Source organism: Octopus sinensis, unplaced genomic scaffold, assembly GCF_006345805.1.
Source record: "Octopus sinensis unplaced genomic scaffold, ASM634580v1 Contig18740, whole genome shotgun sequence".
Lineage (NCBI taxonomy): Eukaryota > Metazoa > Mollusca > Cephalopoda > Octopoda > Octopodidae > Octopus > Octopus sinensis.
The window spans coordinates 200,019-224,047 of record NW_021835990.1 but is presented as its reverse complement, the minus strand read 5'-3'; the positions used below and the strand labels follow the sequence as shown (position 1 = coordinate 224,047).

Below are 24,029 nucleotides of genomic sequence, written 5' to 3'. Positions count from 1 at the left end.
TTGAGAAAATTAATATCTATGCTTTCTGTGTCAGCAATAGCGTATTTAGAGGTAAGAAATCCTGCGATTGTAGCCAAATGCCATTTCTTTGTTTTAATAACTCGCAGAATCCCCGAAATCCAGCCATATAATAAATAATCAAATATTAGATTAATTTTTTTAAACAAATAAAAATATCCAATTATTTCTTTAGCGAGTTTCACTCGATGTTTTGTTATGTTGCTTTTTTCCAACGTTGATTCTTATGTGTTACTAGCTCAGCAGTTCGCTTTGCTCACTGCGAGCTAGCTCCTGCGGAGGCCCTGCTCGCTACGCTCGCAGTTTCCTTAAATAACTATAAATTTATTTAGATATATAAATGCGACCTGCTTTGATATAACCTTATTCTAAGGCCTGTGGATAAACGATGTTTGCAGTCCGTCCATCCTTGGCAAATATAAATTTTCTCTTCTACCTACCCTTGAGCATCCCACATACAGCTGGCCATGTGAAAAGCACTCGTCTATATAATAAAAAATTGATTGTTATAGTATAAAAATTATCAAATATTATATAGATCTTATTATTGTAATGCTTGTTGATACACTATATTGCTTGTACGACAATCTTTGGTGTATATGAATAGGTTTTCTCGTTCACCTACCCTAGAACAACCTACATACAATTGTCCATGTGAAAAACATTCACTTGCTAAAAATAAACCTACTACTTTAAGGGTTTGTCCCTGTGATTTGTTGATTGTCATTGCGAAACTCAACTTCAATGGAAATTGTAGTCTCTTAAATCTAAATGGTAATTCATCCGAAATTATTGGAATTTTTGGAATATAAACATCTTCTCCTTTATTTTTCCCCGTTAATATCGTTGCTTCTATAATATTAGACATTAAATTTGTTATTACTAATCTTGTACCATTACATAACCTTGGAGATTCTAGATTTCGTAATAGAACAACTGGCGCTCCTACCTTTAATTTTAAAGTATGATGAGGCATCCCTGACGGTTCTAAAGAATTTAGAAATTCCACAGGATATTCACATGCTGTTTCTTGATCCATAATTACATCTACAGATTTATAAATACGTTCCATTCCTGGTAATTTAATGAGCAAATCTAAATTAATATTATGTACTTCGTCATTTAGTGGTGCTAGTATTGCTCTTTCCCTAAGCCAGTCAAAGCATGTGTAATTTTCCTCTAGATTTGGATAAACTGAGGTTAATAATTCTTCTGGTCTGTTTACATTTATGCATAACTCTGGAGGTAGTGATACCTTAAAATCTTCTGAATTTGTTTCGAGTGTTCCATTCCCTACATTTAAAAGTACCTTAGCGAATGAATTTGTTTCTGACTTTTGTGCACGAATATTTACATTTAGACTTATTTTTTTTACCAAGGTCCACAAATACGATGATTTCAAACATGCATTAAGTTCATCTGCTGGTGTTCCTCTTTGAATAATAGGCAGTGTCTGTCTAAAATCACCTGCTAATACTAACACCGATCCACCAAAAGGTGAATCTGAATGTTTGATGTCGCGAAAAGTTCTGTCAACTGCTTCAAATGCTCTTTTACTTACCATTGTACACTCATCCCATACTATTAGATTACAATCACGTATAATAGTCCCAATAAGTGAATTTCCTTTAATATTACAAACTGGCTCCATATCCTTTGCTAGATTTAATGGTAGTTTGAACATTGAATGTGCTGTTCGTCCACCATCTAAAAGCGTAGCCGCAATACCTGTAGAAGCAACTGCTATAGCTATTTTATTATTGCATCTCGCCTTTGCCAATAATAAATTTAATAGATATGTTTTACCTGTACCTCCCGGTGCATCTATGAAGAATATTTTACCATCATTTTCTTCAATCTTTCTGTTTATTTCATTGTAGATTCTTAATTGACCTTCCAATAAATTCGGTTCCCTTTCATTAAGTATTTTTTGTAGTTCTTCTAAATTATATTTGTCATATTCCAAATTATTTGTAATATTTTGACTGTTAACGCTAAACCCGTACTCACATATATTTTTCCCAATGACTGATTCGAGTGATCTATTAATAATTAGTAATCCTTCATTAAAAATGTCCTCGTCAAAACCTGATTTTGCATCCCTCTTTAATATATCTTCACACATTATTTCTTTATGCTTCTCCCACAGTTGTAGAGGATTTGATATATTACAATATGCCAACATCAATGTAAATAAATATCTAATCTTTGATGGCATATTGAAAATCCCAGCTTCGGTCAATGCGTCGTCCCAGCTTTTATCATCCTCTAAAAGTCCCAATTTAAAACAGGCTTCTCTAAATGTTGCGCAGATTACTCCATCAACTGTCTTTAAATCGGTAAAAAATGTCGGTCCTCGGATGTTATGCAGAAGTAACCTAACACAATAACATTCGGCATTATTAGGGTGAACTGTGTACACCCTGCCCAATGCATCACTACTTACAATTCCTGGATGTCCATTCACTGGTTCTCCTCTTATCCTTCGTTTGAATTTCTTACCGGTAGTTTCCCACCTGTAGTATCTTGGAATTTCACAATATAATAATGTTTTTGCAAATGTGTCTAATGTACAAAGTTCAAAAAAAGCCATTAGTGTAGAATTCCTTGGGTTTTGTATTTGGTCTTGTACATTTTCTTCATTGAAGTAAACTCTTTGTCCATTTTCCAAATGTACCTCTAAATGCATTACCAAAGGATATCTATCATGTATGGGAAATCCAAATATTTTCCACGCAGCCTCACTGCTGCAAATATATCTCCCATGCATGTATTGAGTCACCTCATCCCGTCCTTCAATAGTAAAAACTGCCTGATCTGACCCCTTGTTGATGTATTTGCAGACATATTTAATTGATTTAATTGAGTTGCAGAATTCTACATTTATATGAGCATTAAAAATTTTACATAACAGTGGACTATAAGGCACTACCCACCTGTTATCCACTGTTTGAAACTATCTACTTCAAATTTATAATCTATTTATTTCATAATTATATAGATGATTGAGAATTCACATAAATACGACCGTATATCCATTTAATTTATTAAGATTAATTAACAATTTCAAAGTGAATTTGGTGACTGTAGTTTCGACTTGCGATGTTGTTGGCAGATTCTACAAACACTTTTGATTTAAACATCTTACAAATGAAACAATCTATAATTAACAACTAATATCTTCTATATCTCAAGGGAAATAGAGTTAATCCTCTGATAGCATCCTCAATAATGAAATATTGTTAAAAAGTAATTTATTGACAAAAACGTTAGTTATTGTTAAATTTTTGATCGTTTGAAGTTCTGTTAAGGGGGAGAGGTATTTATTTTTGTGGATATCTATAATGAGTAATGTTGAAAATTCAAATTTGCACAATTGTTAACTAATTACCATTACTTAATTTTGCATGCGCGCACAGATAGCAATGAAAATAGTTAGCCTGGAAGTAGGATTTTATTTCAGACTAGCTCAGCAGTTCGCTTTGCTCACTGCGAGCTAGCTCCTGCGGAGGCCCTGCTCGCTACGCTCGCAGTTTCCTTAAATAACTATAAATTTATTTAGATATATAAATGCGACCTGCTTTGATATAACCTTATTCTAAGGCCTGTGGATAAACGATGTTTGCAGTCCGTCCATCCTTGGCAAATATAAATTTTCTCTTCTACCTACCCTTGAGCATCCCACATACAGCTGGCCATGTGAAAAGCACTCGTCTATATAATAAAAAATTGATTGTTATAGTATAAAAATTATCAAATATTATATAGATCTTATTATTGTAATGCTTGTTGATACACTATATTGCTTGTACGACAATCTTTGGTGTATATGAATAGGTTTTCTCGTTCACCTACCCTAGAACAACCTACATACAATTGTCCATGTGAAAAACATTCACTTGCTAAAAATAAACCTACTACTTTAAGGGTTTGTCCCTGTGATTTGTTGATTGTCATTGCGAAACTCAACTTCAATGGAAATTGTAGTCTCTTAAATCTAAATGGTAATTCATCCGAAATTATTGGAATTTTTGGAATATAAACATCTTCTCCTTTATTTTTCCCCGTTAATATCGTTGCTTCTATAATATTAGACATTAAATTTGTTATTACTAATCTTGTACCATTACATAACCTTGGAGATTCTAGATTTCGTAATAGAACAACTGGCGCTCCTACCTTTAATTTTAAAGTATGATGAGGCATCCCTGACGGTTCTAAAGAATTTAGAAATTCCACAGGATATTCACATGCTGTTTCTTGATCCATAATTACATCTACAGATTTATAAATACGTTCCATTCCTGGTAATTTAATGAGCAAATCTAAATTAATATTATGTACTTCGTCATTTAGTGGTGCTAGTATTGCTCTTTCCCTAAGCCAGTCAAAGCATGTGTAATTTTCCTCTAGATTTGGATAAACTGAGGTTAATAATTCTTCTGGTCTGTTTACATTTATGCATAACTCTGGAGGTAGTGATACCTTAAAATCTTCTGAATTTGTTTCGAGTGTTCCATTCCCTACATTTAAAAGTACCTTAGCGAATGAATTTGTTTCTGACTTTTGTGCACGAATATTTACATTTAGACTTATTTTTTTTACCAAGGTCCACAAATACGATGATTTCAAACATGCATTAAGTTCATCTGCTGGTGTTCCTCTTTGAATAATAGGCAGTGTCTGTCTAAAATCACCTGCTAATACTAACACCGATCCACCAAAAGGTGAATCTGAATGTTTGATGTCGCGAAAAGTTCTGTCAACTGCTTCAAATGCTCTTTTACTTACCATTGTACACTCATCCCATACTATTAGATTACAATCACGTATAATAGTCCCAATAAGTGAATTTCCTTTAATATTACAAACTGGCTCCATATCCTTTGCTAGATTTAATGGTAGTTTGAACATTGAATGTGCTGTTCGTCCACCATCTAAAAGCGTAGCCGCAATACCTGTAGAAGCAACTGCTATAGCTATTTTATTATTGCATCTCGCCTTTGCCAATAATAAATTTAATAGATATGTTTTACCTGTACCTCCCGGTGCATCTATGAAGAATATTTTACCATCATTTTCTTCAATCTTTCTGTTTATTTCATTGTAGATTCTTAATTGACCTTCCAATAAATTCGGTTCCCTTTCATTAAGTATTTTTTGTAGTTCTTCTAAATTATATTTGTCATATTCCAAATTATTTGTAATATTTTGACTGTTAACGCTAAACCCGTACTCACATATATTTTTCCCAATGACTGATTCGAGTGATCTATTAATAATTAGTAATCCTTCATTAAAAATGTCCTCGTCAAAACCTGATTTTGCATCCCTCTTTAATATATCTTCACACATTATTTCTTTATGCTTCTCCCACAGTTGTAGAGGATTTGATATATTACAATATGCCAACATCAATGTAAATAAATATCTAATCTTTGATGGCATATTGAAAATCCCAGCTTCGGTCAATGCGTCGTCCCAGCTTTTATCATCCTCTAAAAGTCCCAATTTAAAACAGGCTTCTCTAAATGTTGCGCAGATTACTCCATCAACTGTCTTTAAATCGGTAAAAAATGTCGGTCCTCGGATGTTATGCAGAAGTAACCTAACACAATAACATTCGGCATTATTAGGGTGAACTGTGTACACCCTGCCCAATGCATCACTACTTACAATTCCTGGATGTCCATTCACTGGTTCTCCTCTTATCCTTCGTTTGAATTTCTTACCGGTAGTTTCCCACCTGTAGTATCTTGGAATTTCACAATATAATAATGTTTTTGCAAATGTGTCTAATGTACAAAGTTCAAAAAAAGCCATTAGTGTAGAATTCCTTGGGTTTTGTATTTGGTCTTGTACATTTTCTTCATTGAAGTAAACTCTTTGTCCATTTTCCAAATGTACCTCTAAATGCATTACCAAAGGATATCTATCATGTATGGGAAATCCAAATATTTTCCACGCAGCCTCACTGCTGCAAATATATCTCCCATGCATGTATTGAGTCACCTCATCCCGTCCTTCAATAGTAAAAACTGCCTGATCTGACCCCTTGTTGATGTATTTGCAGACATATTTAATTGATTTAATTGAGTTGCAGAATTCTACATTTATATGAGCATTAAAAATTTTACATAACAGTGGACTATAAGGCACTACCCACCTGTTATCCACTGTTTGAAACTATCTACTTCAAATTTATAATCTATTTATTTCATAATTATATAGATGATTGAGAATTCACATAAATACGACCGTATATCCATTTAATTTATTAAGATTAATTAACAATTTCAAAGTGAATTTGGTGACTGTAGTTTCGACTTGCGATGTTGTTGGCAGATTCTACAAACACTTTTGATTTAAACATCTTACAAATGAAACAATCTATAATTAACAACTAATATCTTCTATATCTCAAGGGAAATAGAGTTAATCCTCTGATAGCATCCTCAATAATGAAATATTGTTAAAAAGTAATTTATTGACAAAACGTTAGTTATTGTTAAATTTTTGATCGTTTGAAGTTCTGTTAAGGGGGAGAGGTATTTATTTTTGTGGATATCTATAATGAGTAATGTTGAAAATTCAAATTTGCACAATTGTTAACTAATTACCATTACTTAATTTTGCATGCGCGCACAGATAGCAATGAAAATAGTTAGCCTGGAAGTAGGATTTTATTTCAGATTGATATTTATACGTGAAACTTTCTAATTTTGGAAAGATTAGGTTCGGTGAATAACTTCCTAATTTAAAACATTAAAAATCAATCACGAATTTCCTTTTTAAATTTTGATTTCTTAAGGGAACCGATCTAACGAAAAGGTCGAATCATTTACATTATTATTATTATGATAATCTTTTTGACTTTTTTAAAAATTTATAATTTCTAAGGGACCGATCTCGTGAAGAGGTCGAATCACCTTCATTATCTCATGAATATTTCCTATTTAAGCTCTTTATTGATTTAATGTTCCTAAGGGACCGATCTCGTGGAAAGGTCGAATCACCTTCATTATCTCATGAATATCCTATTTAAGCTTTTTATTGATTTAATGTTCCTAAGGGACCAATCTCGTGGAAAGGTCGAATCACCTGAAAATAATTTTTTTTAATTTTTTGGCTTGAAGGTTTTGGGGGACCTCATCATGTGAGTCGAGGACTTTCTTGTTGTTCATTTTAACAAAAACGCAGAAAATAAATTTTTTTTAATTTTTTGAAGGTTTTGGGGGACCTCATCATGAGGTCGAATCACCTTCATTATCTCATGAAATATCCTATTTAAGCTCTTTATTGATTTAATGTTCCTAAGGGACCGATCTCGTGAAGAGGTCGAATCACCTTCATTATCTCATGAATATCCTATTTAAGCTCTTTATTGATTTAATGTTCCTAAGGGACCGATCTCGTGGAAAGGTCGAATCACCTTCATTATCTCATGAATATCCTATTTAAGCTTTTTATTGATTTAATGTTCCTAAGGGACCAATCTCGTGGAAAGGTCGAATCACCTGAAAATAATTTTTTTTAATTTTTTGGCTTGAAGGTTTTGGGGGACCTCATCATGTGAGTCGAGGACTTTCTTGTTGTTCATTTAACAAAAACGCAGAAAATAAATTTTTTTTAATTTTTTGACTTGAAGGTTTTGGGGGACCTCATCATGAGGTCGAATCACCTTCATTATCTCATGAAATATCCTATTTAAGCTCTTTATTGATTTAATGTTCCTAAGGGACCGATCTCGTGAGAGGTCGAATCACCTTCATTATCTCATGAAATATCCTATTTAAGCTCTTTATTGATTTAATGTTCCTAAGGGACCGATCTCGTGAAGAGGTCGAATCACCTTCATTATCTCATGAATATCCTATTTAAGCTTTTTATTGATTTCATGTTCCTAAGGGACCGATCTCGTGAAGAGGTCGAATCACCTTCATTATCTCATGAATATCCTATTTAAGCTCTTTATTGATTTAATGTTCCAAAGGGACCGATCTCGTGAAGAGGTCGAATCACCTGAAAATAATTTTTTTAATTTTTTGGCTTGAAGGTTTTGGGGGACCTCATCATGTGAGTCGAGGACTTTCTTGTTGTTCATTTTAACAAAAACGCAGAAAATAAACGCAGAAAATTTTTTTTAATTTTTGACTTGAAGGTTTTGGGGGACCTCATCATGAGGTCGAATCACCTTCATTATCTCATGAAATATCCTATTTAAGCTCTTTATTGATTTAATGTTCCTAAGGGACCGATCTCGTGAAGAGGTCGAATCACCTTCATTATCTCATGAATATCCTATTTAAGCTCTTTATTGATTTAATGTTCCTAAGGGACCGATCTCGTGAAGAGGTCGAATCACCTTCATTATCTCATGAATATCCTATTTAAGCTCTTTATTGATTTAATGTTCCTAAGGGACCAATCTCGTGGAAAGGTCGAATCACCTTCATTATCTCATGAATATCCTATTTAAGCTTTTTATTGATTTAATGTTCCTAAGGGACCAATCTCGTGGAAAGGTCGAATCACCTGAAAATAATTTTTTTTAATTTTTTGGCTTGAAGGTTTTGGGGGACCTCATCATGAGGTCAAATCACCTTCATTATCTCATGAATATCCTATTTAAGCTCTTTATTGATTTAATGTTCCTAAGGGACCGATCTCGTGGAAAGGTCGAATCACCTTCATTATCTCATGAATATCCTATTTAAGCTTTTTATTGATTTAATGTTCCTAAGGGACCGATCTCGTGAAAGGTCGAATCACCTTCATTATCTCATGAATATCCTATTTAAGCTTTTTATTGATTTAAAATGTTCCTAAGGGACCGATCTCGTGAAAGGTCGAATCACCTTCATTATCTCATGAATATCCTATTTAAGCTTTTATTGATTTAATGTTCCTAAGGGACCAATCTCGTGGAAGGGTCGAATCACCTGAAAATAATTTTTTTTAATTTTTTGGCTTGAAGGTTTTGGGGGACCTCATCATGTGAGTCGAGGACTTTCTTGTTGTTCATTTTAACAAAAACGCAGAAAATAAATTTTTTTTAATTTTTTGACTTGAAGGTTTTGGGGACCTCATCATGAGGTCGAATCACCTTCATTATCTCATGAAATATCCTATTAAAGCTCTTTATTGATTTAATGTTCCTAAGGGACCGATCTCGTGAAGAGGTCGAATCACCTTCATTATCTCATGAATATCCTATTTAAGCTTTTTATTGATTTAATGTTCCTAAGGGACCGATCTCGTGGAAAGGTCGAATCACCTTCATTATCTCTCATGAATATCCTATTTAAGCTTTTATTGATTTAATGTTCCTAAGGACCAATCTCGTGGAAAGGTCTAATCACTGAAAATAATTTTTTTTAATTTTTTGGCTTGAAGGTTTTGGGGGACCCTCATCATGTGAGTCGAGGACTTTCTTGTTGTTCATTTTTAACAAAAACGCAGAAATAAATTTTTTTTATTTTTTGACTTGAAGTTTTGGGGGACCTCATCCATGAGGTCGAATCACCTTCATTATCATCTCATGAAATATCCTAATTTATTTAAGCTCTTTATTGATTTAATGTTCCTAAGGGACCGATCTCGTGAAGAGGTCGAATCACTTCATTATCTCATGAATATCCTATTTAAGCTCTTTATTGATTTAATGTTCCTAAGGGACCGATCTCGTGAAAGGTCGAATCACCTTCATTATCTCATGAATATCCTATTTAAGCTTTTTATTGATTTAATGTTCCTAAGGGCCGATCTCGTGAAGAGTCGAATCACACCTTCATTATCATCTCATGAATATCCTATTTAAGCTTTTATTGATTTAATGTTCCTAAGGGACCGATCTCGTGAAGAGGTTCGAATCACCTGAAACCTAATTTTTTTTAATTTTGTTTGGCTTGAAGGTTTTGGGGGGGACCTCATCATGTGAGTCCGAGGACTTTCTTGTTGTTCATTTTAACAAAAACGCAGAAAAATAAATTTTTTTTTAATTTTTTGACTTGAAGGTTTTTGGGGACCTCATCATGAGGTCGAATCACCTTCATTTATCCTCATGAAATATCCTATTTAAGCTCTTTATTGATTTATGTTCCTAAGGACCGATCTCGTGAAGAGGTCGAATCACCTTCATTATCTCATGAATCCTATTTAAGCTTTTTATTGATTTAATGTTCCTAAGGGACCGATCTCGTGAAGAGGTCGAATCACCTTCATTATCTCATGAATATCCTATTTAAGCTCTTTATTGATTTAATGTTCCTAAGGGACCGATCTCGTGAAGAGGTCGAATCACCTGAAAATAATTTTTTTTTATTTTTTGGCTTGAAGGTTTGGGGACCTCATCATGTGAGTCGAGGACTTTCTTGTTGTTCATTTTAACAAAAACGCAGAAAATAATTTTTTTTAAATTTTTTGGCTTGAAGGTTTTGGGGGACCTCATCATGAGGTCAAATCACCTTCATTATCTCATGAATATCTTTTTTAAGCTCTTTATTATTTCTTTCATGTTCCTAAGGACCGATCTCGTGAAGAGGTCGAATCACCTTCATTATCTCATCATATTTAACCTCTTTATTGATTTCATGTTCCTAAGGGACCGATCTCTTTGAAGAGTTTGAATTCATCTTCTTTATCTTACACATTTCCTTTTTTAGATATATAAGTGTACACGGACAGACAGACAGACACACAACTTAGTGTTTTATTATATAGATTGATATTTATACGTGAAACTTTCTAATTTTGGAAAGATTAGGTTCGGTGAATAACTTCCTAATTTAAAACATTAAAAATCAATCACGAATTTCCTTTTTTAAATTTTGATTTCTTAAGGGAACCGATCTAACGAAAAGGTCGAATCATTTACATTATTATTATTATGAGTATCTTTTTTGACTTTTTAAAAATTATAATTTTCTAAGGGACCGATCTCGTGAAGAGGTCGAATCACCTTCATTATCTCATGAATATCCTATTTAAGCTCTTTATTGATTTAATGTTCCTAAGGGACCGATCTCGTGAAGAGGTCGAATCACCTTCATTATCTCATGAATATCCTATTTAAGCTCTTTATTGATTTAATGTTCCTAAGGACCGATCTCGTGGAAAGGTCGAATCACCTTCATTATCTCATGAATATCCTATTTAAGCTTTTTATTGATTTAATGTTCCTAAGGGACCAATCTCGTGGAAAGGTCGAATCACCTGAAAATAATTTTTTTTAATTTTTTGGCTTGAAGGTTTTGGGGGACCTCATCATGTGAGTCGAGGACTTTCTTGTTGTTCATTTTAACAAAAACGCAGAAAATAAATTTTTTTTAATTTTTTGACTTGAAGGTTTTGGGGGACCTCATCATGAGGTCGAATCACCTTCATTATCTCATGAAATATCCTATTTAAGCTCTTTATTGATTTAATGTTCCTAAGGGACCGATCTCGTGAAGAGGTCGAATCACCTTCATTATCTCATGAATATCCTATTTAAGCTCTTTATTGATTTAATGTTCCTAAGGGACCGATCTCGTGGAAAGGTCGAATCACCTTCATTATCTCATGAATATCCTATTTAAGCTTTTTATTGATTTAATGTTCCTAAGGGACCAATCTCGTGGAAAGGTCGAATCACCTGAAAATAATTTTTTTAATTTTTTGGCTTGAAGGTTTTGGGGGACCTCATCATGTGAGTCGAGGACTTTCTTGTTGTTCATTTTAACAAAAACGCAGAAAATAAATTTTTTTTAATTTTTTGACTTGAAGGTTTTGGGGGACCTCATCATGAGGTCGAATCACCTTCATTATCTCATGAAATATCCTATTTAAGCTCTTTATTGATTTAATGTTCCTAAGGACCGATCTCGTGAAGAGGTCGAATCACCTTCATTATCTCATGAATATCCTATTTAAGCTCTTTATTGATTTAATGTTCCTAAGGGACCGATCTCGTGGAAAGGTCGAATCACCTTCATTATCTCATGAATATCCTATTTAAGCTTTTTATTGATTTAATGTTCCTAAGGGACCAATCTCGTGGAAAGGTCTAATCACCTGAAAATAATTTTTTTTAATTTTTTGGCTTGAAGTTTTGGGGGACCTCATCATGTGAGTCGAGGACTTTCTTGTTGTTCATTTAACAAAAACGCAGAAAATAAATTTTTTTTAATTTTTTGACTTGAAGGTTTTGGGGACCTCATCATGAGGTCGAATCACCTTCATTATCTCATGAAATATCCTATTTAAGCTCTTTATTGATTTAATGTTCCTAAGGGACCGATCTCGTGAAGAGGTCGAATCACCTTCATTATCTCATGAAATATCCTATTTAAGCTCTTTATTGATTTAATGTTCCTAAGGGACCGATCTCGTGAAGAGGTCGAATCACCTTCATTATCTCATGAATATCCTATTTAAGCTTTTTATTGATTTAATGTTCCTAAGGGACCGATCTCGTGAAGAGGTCGAATCACCTTCATTATCTCATGAATATCCTATTTAAGCTCTTTATTGATTTAATGTTCCTAAGGGACCGATCTCGTGAAGAGGTCGAATCACCTTCATTATCTCATGAATATCCTATTTAAGCTTTTTATTGATTTAATGTTCCTAAGGGACCGATCTCGTGAAGAGGTCGAATCACCTTCATTATCTCATGAATATCCTATTTAAGCTCTTTATTGATTTAATGTTCCTAAGGGACCGATCTCGTGAAGAGGTCGAATCACCTGAAAATAATTTTTTTTTAATTTTGGCTTGAAGGTTTTGGGGGACCTCATCATGTGAGTCGAGGACTTTCTTGTTGTTCATTTTAACAAAAACGCAGAAAATAAATTTTTTTTAATTTTTTGACTTGAAGGTTTTGGGGGACCTCATCATGAGGTCGAATCACCTTCATTATCTCATGAAATATCCTATTTAAGCTCTTTATTGATTTAATGTTCCTAAGGGACCTCATCATGAGGTCGAATCACCTTCATTATCTCATGAAATATCCTATTTAAGCTCTTTATTGATTTAATGTTCCTAAGGGACCGATCTCGTGAAGAGGTCGAATCACCTTCATTATCTCATGAATATCCTATTTAAGCTTTTTATTGATTTAATGTTCCTAAGGGACCGATCTCGTGGAAAGGTCGAATCACCTTCATTATCTCATGAATATCCTATTTAAGCTTTTTATTGATTTAATGTTCCTAAGGGACCAATCTCGTGGAAAGGTCGAATCACCTGAAAATAATTTTTTTAATTTTTTGGCTTGAAGGTTTTGGGGACCTCATCATGTGAGTCGAGGACTTTCTTGTTGTTCATTTTAACAAAAACGCAGAATATTTTTTTAATTTTTTGACTTGAAGGTTTTGGGGACCTCATCATGAGGTCGAATCACCTTCATTATCTCATGAAATATCCTATTTAAGCTCTTTATTGATTTAATGTTCCTAAGGGACCGATCTCGTGAAGAGGTCGAATCACCTTCATTATCTCATGAAATATCCTATTTAAGCTCTTTATTGATTTAATGTTCCTAAGGGACCGATCTCGTGAAGAGGTCGAATCACCTTCATTATCTCATGAATATCCTATTTAAGCTTATCTCTTGAAGGTTTGAATTCATCTTCTTTATCTTACACCTCTTCCCTTTTTTAAGATTTTAAAATTTCTGTACAACGGACATACAAGACAGACATTATCACACAACTTATTGTTTTTATTATATAATTAAACATTAAAAAAATTTTATATTCATTTTATTGGAGATATTCATTTTCCTAAAACGTTATGTTAAAGTTAAATTTGTGTACGTTTTATTAATATTAATTTCAATTGAATGGAACTGGTGTTTTTTTTAAAATGATTTCATTTTTAATGTATAAATTCTCCTACTAATGTCAGTGAGGAGTTGAGTTATGGCCTTGTCGACGATTCCTGAGGTTTCAAAGACAAGGGACCATACTCAAAAGCGTCGGAATACACAGATATTTCGTCCTCTTTGTCTAAAAAGAAGATTTACAATGATTCATCCTGTCGGGACGCCTGCTTTTGGAGTGGATAGATTCTAGAGCCTAAAGTAGTAAATTAGATTTAAAAATGCAATTCCAACATTGATTTCATAAAAAATTTTATTGTCTTATTTTTACTACAGATATGTAAAGTATAATAAATTAACACCCATCGCTAATAATTTAACTCCGATCAAATATAATTTCATGAGTTTAGAATCGCGAATAGCCAATTTTTTTCTTTTCGGGCTCGTGTCTGAGATTCTCTGGTACACTCGTGGGTCACCCTCCTCTCAAATGTGCGTTTAGAAGTCATGTTTTCGACCTCCTTTAAAAATACCTCTGCTTTCTCACCAGTGACAGCTCTTTTCTCGAACGCAAGTGGGATGATTTCCACATTTTTTAAGAAAGGACGTACATCAATTCCTTTTGAAGTCAGTTACTGACGAAAGCAAAAGTCATTTTGATAAAAAGTCTAAGCATGACACATTCTAAACAAAAGATTTCCCTCCACGAAAAGTAACGAGTCATTCTGTTTGGACGTTGAAATTACATTATTTGGAATGGTTTATAAATAAAATAGTTTTAATACGAATACTTTCTTTGATCGTGATCTGATGAAAATTTATTTTTCAAACATATTTTGTGTTCAAAACAAAAATTAGACTCAAATCTACAAGGGTTTAGAAATATAAAAATTATAAAATCAACTAAATTTAACAAAAAATAAATTTTTTGAATAAATTCTTATTTACATTGTAAGTCTGACATCTTAAGTTAGATCGTACATAGTTCCTTAGTTTGAGATACTAAAAAGGTTTAGAGGAGGTTGAACATATTAATATAATAGACGATCAAGGGAGGCAGTTGTCCTGGAAAAATCAGGTCGATTGGTTGCACACAAGTGGAGATCTCGGGGGGTGTTTTGTCGGGAAATAAAGACTCATTTTTAGTTAGAAATATCTAAAGTTCAGACAGTTCAGCTTTTCAAATTTGTTAATTGACTGATTTATAATATTTTAGTGAATTTGTTATGTATTCTAGAGATTTTATCAATAAACTGCATAATTCCAGGCCTCTTCTAGAAGGGTCCTTATGGATAGGCCATTAGCATACATTGTAGTAGCCTATAAAGAAACTAAGGTCTAGGAACGTTTGACTCCAGTTTTGCATGCAAAAAACGTTAATAAAACATCAAAATCAGGACAGACTCCTCCCTTGCACCCCATTAAACACGACTTACCGCCTTACCTGCCACCCAGACATTATCTTCTCTAGGACCTCAGGGAAGGATAATTCCTGTGTTTCCGAGAGGTCTTCCTTCCTAAGCCATGGGCTAGCCGGATGGCTCGTCTTTTGACTTTCTTGAACGCGTCAACGTACTTCTCCCTGTCCTCGCAGCGTCTTAGAAACGGAGAAACCCATACGTGGCGAGGGAGCTCCGGAAACCGTCGTGCCACACCGAGTCGGAGGCTTTTTCAATGTCAACCAGCTATCAAGCATTTATTCTCCGTTAATTATTCGGATTATCTTTTTACACAGAAACGCATGCAGAGTTCAACTTCTTGATGAAAAAGTTATACATTCCGTCTAGAGATTTTATCAATAAACTGTCTTCCAGTCAGGTGCATGTTTAAGGATATCCATAATAAAATTACTGGTGAATTAAGGTCTCAGAACATTCTATCGGACATCCTGGAGTTTCCAAGATGTGCCATTTAATTTCCCAAAAATATATTGGTATAAATCAAAAAGTTATTCGCCATTTTATATCAACTTGTGATTCTTGAAACCATTTCAACAGTCTAAAGACATGCGAAGATATTCAAATGATTACCGAGGTGGTGAGGTCCCTCCATCTTTTGCTTTGCAATACGTATGGCTTGAGACGGTGCAGAAAGTTGCGAACCCATCAAGTTTAATCAGTGTGTGAGAACTCGCGGGTGTGCATTGAGGTGGATACCTCCATACGCATCTCGATTGTTGTCCTGCACAACAGACCCGATATTGTGGTCCACGATAAGGTCACCGGGGAGATCGTCACTGTTTTGATTCTAACTAAGATTCTTTGTTTGATACTATTCAAAAAATATTTTTTAGGTGTTCTAAAAAATGGGAAAAATTGAATATTCTAATAATTAGCGTAATTGGGTGCTTTTTCTAGACACAGACCACAAATTTTTGCTAAGTAAAACTGATTTTTCAAGTAGATATTTGTAAATCAAGTGCTCTTCAATAGCTTTTTCCAGCATTTTGTCTGAAGAATAGAGAAGCTTTTTTTACAGACACCACTTGGGTTTTTTTTAGTCCATAAGGAATCCAAGAAGCATACGTTCACTTAGAAGAGAAATTGGATTCAATCATTTTCTAAAATTGTTACTGGCGAGGTATAATCTCTGTTTAATCGCCGGTCAAAAGGGTATCTTGTATTCTATTAATTTTGCCAGGATTCTATCGTCCACTATTTCATATTCGATTGGCTCAATATCGACTAGTTCAATGTAATAGCTGTACGGTGAGAAAGCGTGTTCATTAATTGCATTGAACATGTTTACTCCATTCAGTTTTCTACATGTTAATTTTTCAATTCTCATGATTAATTTTCTGATAATTATTTTCAGCATGTCCAATTTTTTGAATTTTCTCAGTTAAACTCTAAAGTACTTATATCCACCAATTTATTCAAAAACTTTTGCTTATGTTGATAGCAATGCGGCATTCGTAGCTGACTTTTCCAGATTTTTCTCAAAGTCAGCTGCACGTAAATGCCATTTCACTTCTTCCACCATTCTAACAAAAAAATCCTCACTTTTCGAGAAAAGTTTCGACATAATTGATGAAAAGATAGTGATTTGTTAAAAAAACGTCCCCCTATAGAGATTTTTCCGAAGTTATGAGATAATAAACGACTCAAAGGGTCTAATACAAGGACAAATAGCACGGGGGACAAACCGTCCACTTCCAAGATTCCTTTCTTGATGCGTAAATCTCGAATTTACTTGTTATTCAATTCTAGTTTGACTTTACATCTGGTGAATATCGGCTCAACAAACTTGACAATCCATCCAGGTAGACCAGACTTTTCCGAAATCTGTTTCAGAAAGTCGTGATCTGTTTAATCGAATGCTTTTTTAACATCGATCTATGCACTATGAAGTTTCTAATCATTCGTATTGTTTATATCTTTGTTTACTTAATCATTCGTATTGTTTATATCTTTTTTTGCCCTTTGACAAAGCTTCTTCGTTCTTAATTGATTTTTTGAGAGAAGGGCGGAAGCTTCCACAAACGCATCAAGCTTGATGTTTACACAATTGGTCATTAGTTTATATAGAAACAGCATGCCTGTTATAAGTCTTTGCTTTTTTGTGGACACTGAATTTTCACTTATCAGGATGAATGAATGAAGTTTATTGTAATTAACAGAGAAAGAGAAAGTGACAGGAATTAAGGACGGTGATAGGACGAGACTGATGCAAAGGCAACTGAACTCTTCTGAGCTTGCGTCCAATTCATCTGTCGTGAGCCAGAGTTAATGGTGGCTATGTTGCTGAATTGCTCCCTTCTAGCAGGAGCTCTTGCAGCATATCCATATCCACTCCAAGTAGGGTCAGGGCTCCTACACAACAGCGGAAGCATTCCAGTTGGGAATCTCTGTTGTGTAGGTCCTGATCCGAGTGGGGACCTCTTTGTGACAAAGCTTTGTCACGGTGGGTTTTTCTCCTCTTATGAGGGACAGCCGAGCGGACCACTTCTGAGTTATGGCACTCATTAGTGGTTGTCTTCGAGTTTGTGAGTGTGCTGGGGGCCGGCGACGTCTGAGTAGAGACATCGACTTTGGACGGACTTCGGGGAGCCGCTTTTGTCCAGACTGATTTTATCGGTTCGGCTTTCACCCAGCGTACTGGGCTTTTTGTCTGTGGGCTCTTCGCAGCCCTTGAGGCTGCTGTTGCTGCTTTGGCAGATGGACATCCACCGTAGCACGCCAAGTGCCCAGTGTTCTTGCAATTAATGCAAGTTTTTGCAGCTGGGACATTCGATTTTGGCTTGGAACTCGGGCAGTTTTGGTGCCTGTGTTCTTTACCGCAGAGGAGACAACGGAGTTTTTCGGAGCATCTGTAGGACGTATGTCCAAACTGATTGCAACGGAAGCATCTCGTTGCTGAGGGCTTGTGCCATTCGCAGCGGATATGGCTGAAGCCCGCAGTTATTCCAAAGCGGATGAGGGTGTTGGCCTCGGCTCTGGAATCCAGCGTGAGTCTGCCGATAGGCATGTCGGTTCCATTGCGAGAGAATCTTTCGAACTTGAAGTCCGATTCTAGACTTTCTCTCAAGTGGAGGTTAAGATCCTCTGTCGAGATCCAATGAGGGATTCCTTTAAGGACCAAGACTGAGGCCTTCTCAGCTATTGAGGCAAGTTTATGGCCGCCTTCGCCAAACATATTCGATTGAGTCAGCTCTGCTTTGAACGCAGCAGCATCCTCTGGCGAACTGAATTTTAGAATGAAGGTGCCGGACTTCTGTAAGGTTATCCGGGCTTTGGAAGCAGTTGGAGACTTGGATAGGAAGTTAAACCTCTTGATCTTTCAAAGTTCTTCAGAAAAAAATTATATACACATCGTAGCCTTGAGCCTTCCAACTTGGCAAATATTTAACGGCCTCCTAAAATGAACATTTCAAAAGTTGGACTGTTACGCCTCATGCTCCAGCCATTTTCTTTCTAATTTCCACAGTCTGAGTACTCAACTATTTTTCCGCCACATATTTTTCCAATGTGTACCACACACTTTAATATCTACTTGGGTGACCGAATAAGCGTACGAAATCATTCCCACATCCACCAAAGGGCCGAGTTTGGACACGGAGGGATCCCCCTGTCAATCAGAATAGAGGATTACGTGGTCAGTCATATAGAGACCACCATCACGGACACTCCCAAACGCGGAATAAACGAAATAAGTGAAATAAAGCAATCGGACTGTCCGTCGCGTGTGAAATGGCATGAGGGAGGACAGTCCTCGGGGAGCGCAGACTACAACAAGCCGAGGTGACTTACACAGGTGGAAACCGACTCCGAGAAGACACAAAATGGAATAAAACTGTTCGTAGAGGTGAGAGAAGTAGTGTTTGGAATATCGGTCCTGCACAATGAAAGCAATGTGGAGAAGGACCCAACCGAGGAGGCACAGCACGCAGACGGGCTCACTCACCCTCCCGAGGATGCCCTGCAATGTGGAGTAGTCCTTACTCTGAATGGTCCGCGGAATCGGGCCGACTCGAGAAGGAAGTATGGAATGAGGAGAAGGTAGGGCACCCCCACAGTGGAGGACACAAAGTACCACAAACCTAGAGAGTAGAGACAGTTGACTACAATTGATGACGGAACAGCTGAGAGTGGGTCACTCGGTCATCCGTCCTGTAGAGCACTTTCAGACTTGTGCGATATCTCCCGATGGTGTAGAAGGAGACGAGGTAGACGGTGATCCACATTAGGAAGACAACCTAGGAGGGTCACACTGGGAAACCACCACATATTCACGCACTGTGTCGTTGAACTGTTCTTCGTCCTCCATTCAACTAACAACACTTATTTATTTAAACTATTTACTTTATAACTGTACTGTGAGAGGCTAAAAAGCCATTCCTCGTCCCACTCCAGAAAATGTATTAAATATATTGGAAAGAATAATAATGCCTTGTGGAACGCAAATGAAATCCGGGCACGAGGATGTGATCAATTCAATTGCCCTCAATTTCAACAGCACGCGAATGCTGACATGTTCCAGTGATTCGTTGGTCAAGGTTTGGGATAGGACAGGCGATACGTGGAGATGCAGCACCACACTGCGGGTTACTAAGCCTCCCCCACTCCCAGCACCACAATGGCCGCGTCCTCACAGCCTGTTGGGCACCCGAGCACTACGGCAGTGTCATTGCCTCGGGCGCCTCAGACTTCAAAGTCTTCATTTTCCAGGAAAAAGGTCACCTCCTTCCCCCACAGCAGACGAGAAAAACCCATCAAATAAGAGGACTACCCGAGTTTGGAGGGTCTGCTGTCGACTGGGGTACTGGAACAAGTCAGTCATTTGCACCAAGTTCTCCCCCTACGACCTGACACTGGTTTGTGGGCAGTCGTAAGTGTGAGGCCGGTCTGAGTATTGACGGGCTGGTTAATGTTATGATAAGCACTAACATTGCCTTCCTCGACAGTTGGGTTGTTCTCCGCTCCATCGAGCTACAGGCTCCCTCTCGCTCTCTCTCCTGGAGTAACTCGAGGTTCCTTGGGCTGCCTATTTAAGAATGTTCCCCCCTCTGCTGGCAGTGGCTGTGGGTGGGGACGAATGTGGGTCGGTCGTCCTCACAGATTTGAAAGGCAATCGTAAAAGAGTGTTTGAACTGCCCGACTCGCCCCCTCTGGACTGTGTGTTTGCCCCCAACAACGGGAGACACTACCACGCACTGGCCATTGCCACATCAGCAGCCGTGTGGGTCTACACTTTCGACGAGTATGTTTTTGTATGACCAGGAATGTGGTGGCCACCCAAGTCGTGCACGTCTGCCAACTCAAATTCGGACATTATTTGTGGGTGAGGAGTGTTGATGACTCCCAGCGGCCGTGTCTGCAGTGGAATGTGTGGGGGGACGAGTTGAATGTGTGCGACAACATAGCATTCAGTATATACAAGAGTACTGTCCGCCCTTATCCCTGCAGAGGAGTATGGCCAGTACTCTCTCTCCCGGGTTTGTTCTCTTTTCGACTGACAAATTGTGTTAAATGTTATTTAGTGTTATTGACCAATAGTTGGGCAATGAGTAGGGTAGAGTTGACAAAGTTGGTGGCACAGTCCTTCAGACAGTTGTTGTTGCCGGCCGAGAGTGGTCGATCCACTTTGTCCACGCACATGTCCCAACACTTCCCGCAGAGGACGTTAATCTGCGTATTCATCACCATCCTCACCTGCTCTAACAACTCGGCCTTTTTGAATAAAAGATACAACTATCATTTAAACACATGCTCGACGGACGGATGGTGGTCGGACTCGTAGTGAGGTGCACAAAGGCCATTTGGACATCCTCGAACCGTTCGAGTTGGAGTGACTCGCCAATGTCGTGGGCTGTGCTGAGTGCCATGGAAGGGGGCAGGACAATGTGCACGTCCGCAATCAGATTGTCCCCAAAGTGGATTCCGCGGATCGTGTCAATGCTGATTATGTCCCGGTGGTGGTTGAGACACACCCAGGCCAGTCGCTGGATGAAGTGAGAGTCTGCAGTCACTCCACTCAGTCTCCTCCCCAAATCTTAAATGGGCAACACTGCAGACCGAGAGAGACGAGGACCCACCCCACCACAATGTAGGAGGACAGGGCAATGGCCACCAGGGGGTCCAAATACTTCCAGTTGGGGTTCCAGTTGCGCACTCCTTGGGTGACTACAACTCAGTCACATCGACTGACCAGCGAACACACAAATCAAAGTAAACGAGTTGCTGAGGACGTCGTTGAAGCTGTCCTTGTGAATCGTCCTGAAGGGAGGAGTCTTCTTCCGGAAAAGGAGGAGAAAGAGGACTGCCTTTGAGACTAATCACACATGTGCTGATAATCTACCAATCGTGGCCAATAAACTTCCGATCGACACTGCATCCAGTTCTATTTCTATTTTCCCCGAAAACAGGGCCTTGATGGACTCGAAGATGACTTGGAGGGAGACCACAGTCATCGACACCGACATGATCAGGTGCCCCACCGTCCCCACCGACCGTCTGCCTAAGTCTCCCGCGGGGGTGGTGACCGAAGAGGTATTGTCGCCGGTCTTTCTTTCGTTTGAGTCCTTTTTCGGTAGGCATCAAGTGCCTCCTGAGCGTTGCCATATCCGATTGGAAGTTCCAACTGACATGGTGGACCCCATAACGCCACGCCAAGACCGGAAGGAAGGTAGGAGATCCCCATTTTTCAACTGTGTCGTGCCAGAAGTACTCGTTGCCTCAGCCAAGGGGGCTAACAAAAACACGATCCAAGGACATAAAAGTTTTTTTTATTTATTTAAACAATTTTTATATTTTTAAAAAAAAATTCATATAATAAATTAATTTATTTATAACAAAAATAAATTTAATATGCATTATATATTAATTATTGTTTTATATACATTTTTAGTATTTTAATTTAACTAGTTTCCATTGATTAATAATTAATTTGTTATATAAAATAAGCTGATTTAATAAATTAATTATTCTTAATTTTTTTAAGTATTGATTTTTAGCTAAATAGACTGATATTATTAAATCACTTTAGTGAGACTTTTTGGAAATTTTTGTTTTAAAATGCCGAGAAATGAAATTTTGGCCCCTTATATAGTTTATATCAAATATTGAAATTTTAATAGATATTACTCAGGCAACTTCGAAAAGTTGATTTGCAAAAACTTTGTCATTATATTCATGCAAAGATTTCTGGAAATAAAAATGAACTGTTGAAACGAATTTGTGAGAATTTAGAAACAGTTTACAATCCTGATTTTCTGAAAGAAATAAAATCTATTTTTGAGTACACCAGATAACAAATTTTATATTTTAGCAATAGGGATAATGCTATATTTCCAATAAAAACGATATTTCCTACAATACAAGTTGCTCCCCCGATAGATTTGAATTCTCTTAAATTTGAAGACATTCCTTATTATGAAAACCTTTACGCACTTTTATTCCCAACCTTAATCAAGAATGGTATTGCTGTCATACATTATTTTAGGTGATAATATAACTGACGGCGACAGCAGAAACTTATTTACTTTTGCAGAGTCAATTTACAATACCTTCCCAGATTTAAAGTAATTGTTTTTTAAAAAATTTAAAAATATGTTTATCAATAATATTTATTCAATATAAAATAATTTTTGATATTTCATTTTTATAATACAGATTCTTTGACTATATGGGATTGAGGACTGAATTTCAAGTACAACTTAGGTTCAGTTCAAATTAATAATTTTAGAATTGGCGCTTTGGAATTAAATGTTTTGCGTGATAAATATCCTTCAACTTTAACGTGTAAACTCAACTCAAAATCTGTTGATCTTCCAGTATTCTATATAAGTCGACCTTTTATTTAGCCATACCTCCCTATCAAGCGACAAAACGACGTACGGAAACGCCCGCGGATTCCTGTTGATGTGACTATGGTGACAATCACACGTCCTAATAGCACAAATTGTTTATTTGTCCGTAACAGTTCTAGCGAAAAAGTAATTTTTATATTTATTTTTAGGATCAATATTACGCGGGAATTTTTGTTGTTAAAAAATTATCAGTCAACGATTTAATAAATAAAATACAATCTCGATCTCTAATAACAACTGAACAGATTCAGAAATGGAGTATTGACCTAATAAAGTGACTTTTTAGTCACTGAACGTCTTTCTGGAAACAATGAAACTGACGAACCTGTTGTGACTGATATATTCCTCTCTCTCTTATGTCCTGTTTCAATATTCTCATTTACATGTGTAGATATCCCAGACTCGTTTGTCTCTTCCGGTCAGGTCAACGCAATGTGACCACATTCAATGTTTTGATGCCCATACTTTTCTCACAATGAATGAGAAAAGACCTAATTGGCGCTGTCCTATCTGTTTTCGGCCTATGGACTTTTGCTACGTGAAGATTGACGAGTATTGTGTTTTGACTATATTATTCCATAAGATACGTCTCCTTCATTTTAATGCAGACTGAAACTCACGTGAGATCTGTTAGGTTTGATGAGAATGGGCTTTGGCACCGTGTTTCAGATAAAATGGAACCTGCTAAAGGTTACTTGCTATTGTTGATTTTCCTAGAAATTTCTGATACCACTGAACATAAAGAACCTACTCCGATAACTGAGAATGTGGCGAATATTTTGAAGGATGAAGACGATGTTATTGTCATTGAAGATTCTGACGAGGATAAAGATATAAATAATTTAGAAGTTGAGAATGAACCTCCCTCTTTAGTCCTCATAGAAGGATCAGTACGTT

The 24,029-nt window shown here is 36.6% G+C and overlaps 2 protein-coding genes across 2 annotated transcripts; both read right to left on the bottom strand.

Moving 5' to 3' along the window:
* Positions 1–562: 562 nt before the first annotated feature.
* On the bottom strand, positions 563–2,707 carry LOC115231567 (ATP-dependent DNA helicase pif1-like). The gene has a single exon (XM_029801561.1). The coding sequence runs from the start codon at positions 2,705–2,707 to the stop codon at positions 563–565; it is 2,145 nt and encodes a 714-aa protein (XP_029657421.1).
* A 1,085-nt stretch (positions 2,708–3,792) lies between these two features.
* On the bottom strand, positions 3,793–5,937 carry LOC115231566 (ATP-dependent DNA helicase pif1-like). Its single transcript, XM_029801560.1, has one exon. It carries the CDS (start codon positions 5,935–5,937, stop codon positions 3,793–3,795), a length of 2,145 nt encoding a protein of 714 aa, XP_029657420.1.
* Positions 5,938–24,029: the final 18,092 nt, after the last annotated feature.

Bases quoted from the DNA above. Each gene is read 5' to 3' on its own strand.
- LOC115231566 (XM_029801560.1), bottom strand. From the start codon at position 5,937: ATGCATTTAGAGGTACATTTGGAAAATGGACAAAGAGTTTACTTCAAT.
- LOC115231567 (XM_029801561.1), bottom strand. From the start codon at position 2,707: ATGCATTTAGAGGTACATTTGGAAAATGGACAAAGAGTTTACTTCAAT.